The sequence below is a fragment of the Gymnoscopelus microlampas genome (assembly GCF_963454915.1).
Source record: "Gymnoscopelus microlampas genome assembly, chromosome: 16".
NCBI lineage: Eukaryota > Metazoa > Chordata > Actinopteri > Myctophiformes > Myctophidae > Gymnoscopelus > Gymnoscopelus microlampas.
The window spans coordinates 1,314,489-1,320,000 of NC_139953.1; the positions used below are offsets into that span (position 1 = coordinate 1,314,489).

Consider the following 5,512-nt stretch of genomic DNA (forward strand, 5'->3'; position numbering starts at 1 on the left):
TCAATATATGAAATAAATAACACTTAACCCCAAATAAATTGATACAAAAGGGTTTCCAATTGATTCTGGTACCTCTAGGCATGCTTAAGAACATATTAAAAACTCTATCTAACTACTGGAAAGGTGTCATTTCCAATATGGCGTCCAAGATGGCTGCCAGGAGCTTACAATGGCGTTATAGGATAGACCCGCCGTACCTGATTGGCTTCCTGGCAGGCATATTTTACTGAAGATAGGGTTAAGGTTAGGTTTAGGCATAGTTTTACTGAGGTTAAGGTTAGGTTTAGGCATAGTTTTACTGAGGTTAAGGTTAGGTTTAGGCGTAGTTTTACTGAAAATAGGGTTAAGGTTAGGTTTAGGCATAGTTTTACTAAGGTTAAGGTTAGGTTTAGGCGTAGTTTTACTGAAGATAGGGTTAAGGTTAGGTTTAGGCATAGTTTTACTAAGGTTAAGAAGCTTAGGTTTAGGCATAGTTTTACTGATGTTAAGGTTAGGTTTAGGCATAGTTTTACTGAGGTTAAGGTTAGGTTTAGGCATAGTTTTACTGAGGTTAAGGTTAGGTTTAGGCATAGTTTTACTGAGGTTAAGGTTAGGTTTAGGCATAGTTTCACTGAGGTTAAGGTTAGGTTTAGGCATAGTTTTACTGAAAATAGGGTTAAGGTTAGGTTTAGGCGTAATACCAGTAGTTGAAAAAGGCTAGGAAGGAAGAACTGTCAATCACAGCGACTACTGGCCAATCACAGCTCATCTCAATGACCCGGAAAGGTGGTTTTGGCATCTAACTCTAGGTTTTAGGGCTCAAAGAAAGCGACTGAATCAGTGAAATTATGTATTTATGTATTTATTGCCAAATTGATACAAAAGGGTTTCCAATTGATTCTGGTACCTCTAGGCATGCTTAAGAACATATTAAAAACTCTATCTAACTACTGGAAAGGCGTCATTTCCAATATGGCGTCCAAGATGGCTGCCAGGAGCTTACAATGGCGTTATAGGATAGACCCGCCGTACCTGATTGGCTTCCTGGCAGGCATATTTTACTGAGGTTAGGGTTAAGGTTAGGTTCAGGCATAGTTTTACTGAGGTTAAGGTTAGGTTTAGGCATAGTTTTACTGAGGTTAAGGTTAGGTTTAGGCATAGTTTTACTGAGGTTAAGGTTAGGTTTAGGCACAGTTTTACTGAAGGTAGGGGTAAAGTTAGGTTTAGGCATAGTTTTACTGAAGATAGGGTTAAGGTTAGGTTTAGGCATAGTTTTACTGAGGTTAAGAAGGTTAGGTTTAGGCATAGTTTTACTAAGGTTAAGAAGGTTAGGTTTAGGCATAGTTTTACTGAGGTTAAGGTTAGGTTTAGGCATAGTTTTACTGAGGTTAAGGTTAGGTTTAGGCATAGTTTTACTGAGGTTAAGGTTAGGTTTAGGCGTAGTTTTACTGAAAATAGGGTTAAGGTTAGGTTTAGGCATAGTTTTACTAAGGTTAAGGTTAGGTTTAGGCGTAGTTTTACTGAAGATAGGGTTAAGGTTAGGTTTAGGCATAGTTTTACTAAGGTTAAGAAGCTTAGGTTTAGGCATAGTTTTACTGAGGTTAAGGTTAGGTTTAGGCATAGTTTTACTGAGGTTAAGGTTAGGTTTAGGCATAGTTTTACTGAGGTTAAGGTTAGGTTTAGGCATAGTTTTACTGAGGTTAAGGTTAGGTTTAGGCATAGTTTCACTGAGGTTAAGGTTAGGTTTAGGCATAGTTTTACTGAAAATAGGGTTAAGGTTAGGTTTAGGCGTAATACCAGTAGTTGAAAAAGGCTAGGAAGGAAGAACTGTCAATCACAGCGACTACTGGCCAATCACAGCTCATCTCAATGACCGGGAAAGGTGGTTTTGGCATCTAACTCTAGGTTTTAGGGCTCAAAGAAAGCGACTGAATCAGTGAAATTATGTATTTATGTATTTATTGCCAAATCCAAAATGGCACCCGTCCCCAAGGTGACGTGGTGGTTCTACAGGGTTTTCAGCCACAGTTCCAGGGCGAACTTGGTTCCGGTGCTGACCCGTTCTACGTCCGGTCCACTGCTGGGGGCCCGAGAACACAACACCGACACCGGAACCTCTGAGAGGGTGCGAGAGCCGTCTGGAGAGAACTCACACACACTGCACCGAGCATGCGCGCGCACGCACACACACACGCACGCACGCACACACACAGACAGACACGCACACGCACACACAAATATGTTACACAACACTGATACTGGAACATCTGAGTGTGTGAAAGAACCATCTGAACACACGCAGCAATGACAATAGATTAGTACAATCATTTATAATTTATCAGACGCGACTTTATCCAGAGCGACTTACAATAAGCAAGGTCATAGGCGATTTTATAGGGGGGGAAAGGGGGGCACTTTCCAGTTCTGATCTATTGATTGAAAAAAAAAAAAAAAAAAACTAATAATCATAATGAAACTTTTCGATTGATTTATCTAGCTCAGGGGTCTTCAACGTTTTCAGGCCAAGGACCCCTTAGCAGAGAGAGAGATGAAGCAGGGACCCCCCACGTATTTTTCAGAGATTTCAGATAGCTTCATAGGCTTGTATAGCGTGGTGTTGGATTCATGATAATGTGTATTTTCAGACAGTTAACCACTTAAACCCTCAATACCTCTTTGCCGAAAATAGCCGATCTACAAGCTTACAACGCCTCGCGCTGCGAGGCGGTGTAAGCTTGTAGATCGGCTATTTTCGGCTAATGTTCCCCTTAGAATAGGGATTCTAGGGTTCAGTGGTTAATGTAAAAAAAAAGAAATTCTATCATTGAATGATTTGGTGGCCCCCCTGTAGTAACTCGGAGGTCCCCCTAGGGGGTCACGGACCCCCTGTTGAAGAACCCTGATCTAGCTATTAATTGAGTTCTCATACGGATTTGTCATTTGCATACAAGTGGCATCAGGCATTGTAAATGAAACGAAAGCCTGCCAGGTACTTATAACAAGGTGTTAATAAAGTGACCACCATGGATGGAGCTCTCTCTCTCTTTGATCTCTGCTCTGCAGGAGTTAACGAGCAGAGGGTTTTTTCTCTGAAAATCCAAATCAAACTACAATAATAAGGACTGGCTACCTGTCACCCTGACATGTGGGTGTGAAGGATATAACATGTACGGTAACCGTCTTCCATGCCGACATCTCGCCACTCCGACTAGTGGCTTCCGCGTGCGGTTAGGGTTAGGGTGAGGGTTAGGTATAGGGTTCGTTAACGTCGGAAAGGCGACATGTCGGAAAGCCGCCATGTAACCAACATGTACCATGTCTATCTGTCCCCCTGACGTGTGTGTGTGTGTGTGTGTGTGTGTGTGTGTGTGTGTGTGTGTGTGTGTGTGTGTGTGTGTGTGTGTGTGTGTGTGAAGGATATAACATGTAAGTAAGCTGTGACACTTACATGGAATGTTATATTATTAGTTATATTGTTAGTTTTGCTTACTTTGCAACTGTCTGCTAGTTTAATTATTTTGTTGGCTTAAGTAGGCTACTTTGCAGGTGGAGTACCGTTTTTATTCAGTGGTCATAATATAGGGTGATGTATTTGCACTGTATTTGCCATACTGATGACAGTAGATTTATAGTGTTGTCTGTTGACAATTTGTTGATCTGTGAGCCCAGCCCACCTGCCGTTTACAGAGGATACAGGATAGGTGGGCACTACATCTGGGCACCTTGATGTAAAATTGGCTATTTTGTCCAAAATGTAAAAAAAACTTCTTAAGTAATGTAAATTATCCATGATGTGAACATGCACGGTACATCATTATCACTATTAATTTTCAGCTTTCAACTTCTTGTTTATGTCCACAAATATATACAGGTGTTGTAGCAATTTATATAAATATTAGACCCTAATTGTCGAATATTTAAGCATGTTCTAATCATGTACACTTTACTTTACTTAAAAACATTTTCCAAATATTAAATGTTTTAACATTTTGGAAAAACATAGCCAATTTAACACAGAGGTGCACTCACTGTTTTTATCATGTTGTGCTTATTTTTCTTTCATGAATTCCTCTAGTTTTTAGGATTTATTGATTCAGATCGATAGAGTATTTTACTGCAATATTATTTTTCTGCTGTCTTTAACTAGGAGAAATTTTTTTTTTCTAAAGCTGCTTGCAGTTGGAGTACATTTACTTAAGTACTGTACTTAAGTACAATTTTGAGGTATTTGTACTTTACTTGAGTATATCCAATTTCCAATACTTTTACTTCTACTCCACTACATCTCAGAGGCAAATATTGTACTTTTACTCCACTACAATTATTTGAAAACTTTAGTTACTAGTTACTTTTCAGATTGATAAACTATGATATAATGAAACATACTTTAGCCCTATTTTATACATAGGCTATTTGAAAATAGCAGATCTACAAGCTCACAACACGTCGCATCGCGACGCGTTGTGAGCTTGTAGATCGGATATTTTCAAATATATATATATATTTTTTTATAATTTTTATCCCACAATTTTGTAACCCACATTTTTTCACCCAGTGCCAATTGCCTATGTAATCCTGGGCACTACCTACCCTCTGCCAGCCTAGGGAGAGCCCAAGCTGAAGCTCATGCCTCCTTCAATGCATGAGGAGCAAGCAGGCCGCTTCTTATCACCCGACAGGGGGGAGTTTCCCTGGTTGGACATAGCGTGTGGAAGGAACACGTTATTCCAACCAGTTCCCTTCTCCTCCATCAGGCGCCCCGGCTGACCAGGGGGAGGCAGTATAGTGACCAGGATTACTACATGTTTTTGTGAGGGTATTAACTACCCTAGGAGACACGGGGAGAACATGCAAACTCCACACAGAGTAGGCCCTTTCACCAACCCCACCTAGGGTATGGGCGCCGATGACGTGGAGGAGAGAACACGCCCCCAGCGCCCACAGCGTCCCTGGCGGGAATCGAACCCAGGACCTTCTAGCTGTGAGGCGACAGCGCTACCGACTGCGCCACCGTGCCCCCTATTTTCAAATATTTTAGTATTTTTACTTTTGGTACATTAAGTACATTTTGATGCCAATACTTTTGTACTTTTACTCAAGTATTTTTTTAATTCTGGACTTGTAACAGAGTATTTTTATATTGCAGTATTGGTACTTTTACTTAAGTAAAGGATTTGAGTACTTTTTCCACCACTGCTATGCATGCTCCTCATGGTACCACAACAGCACTAAGGCCTTCAATACAAGGCTCCAGACATCCCAAAACAAACTGGTCAGGCTACTTCTTCGCCTTAAACCTACAACTCATCTAACCCCTGCTCCTGACAGAGGGAGGTCAAACCAACCAATAGGACGTCATTACCTGACAGAGGGAGGTAGATCAGCCAATAGGACGTCAGATTCTTCACCGTCTACAGCCGACACCATCGCTCTGACCAGAGGAGGCTCCGCCCACAAACATCCACTGACCTCTGCTGGACACGGAGAGAACTGTTCCTAGACAGACAGACAGACAGACAGACAGACAAGTGAG

The 5,512-nt window shown here is 41.3% G+C and overlaps 1 protein-coding gene across 4 annotated transcripts in view; it reads right to left on the minus strand.

The window, feature by feature from the left end:
- Positions 1-1,930: 1,930 nt before the first annotated feature.
- Positions 1,931-5,512, minus strand: part of nudt17 (nudix (nucleoside diphosphate linked moiety X)-type motif 17) — an 18,196-nt gene continuing 14,614 nt past the window's right edge. For 3 of the 4 annotated variants that reach the window (XM_084082810.1, XM_084082811.1, XM_084082808.1), the window contains 2 exons: positions 5,342-5,475; positions 1,931-2,137 (listed from right to left, as the gene is read on the minus strand). In XM_084082810.1, coding sequence (XP_083938936.1) covers positions 1,987-2,137; positions 5,342-5,475 — 285 coding nt within the window. In that variant the 3' untranslated portion in view covers positions 1,931-1,986. The remainder of the gene's footprint in view (positions 2,138-5,341; positions 5,476-5,512) is intronic. The other variant, XM_084082809.1, reaches the window with a different exon arrangement.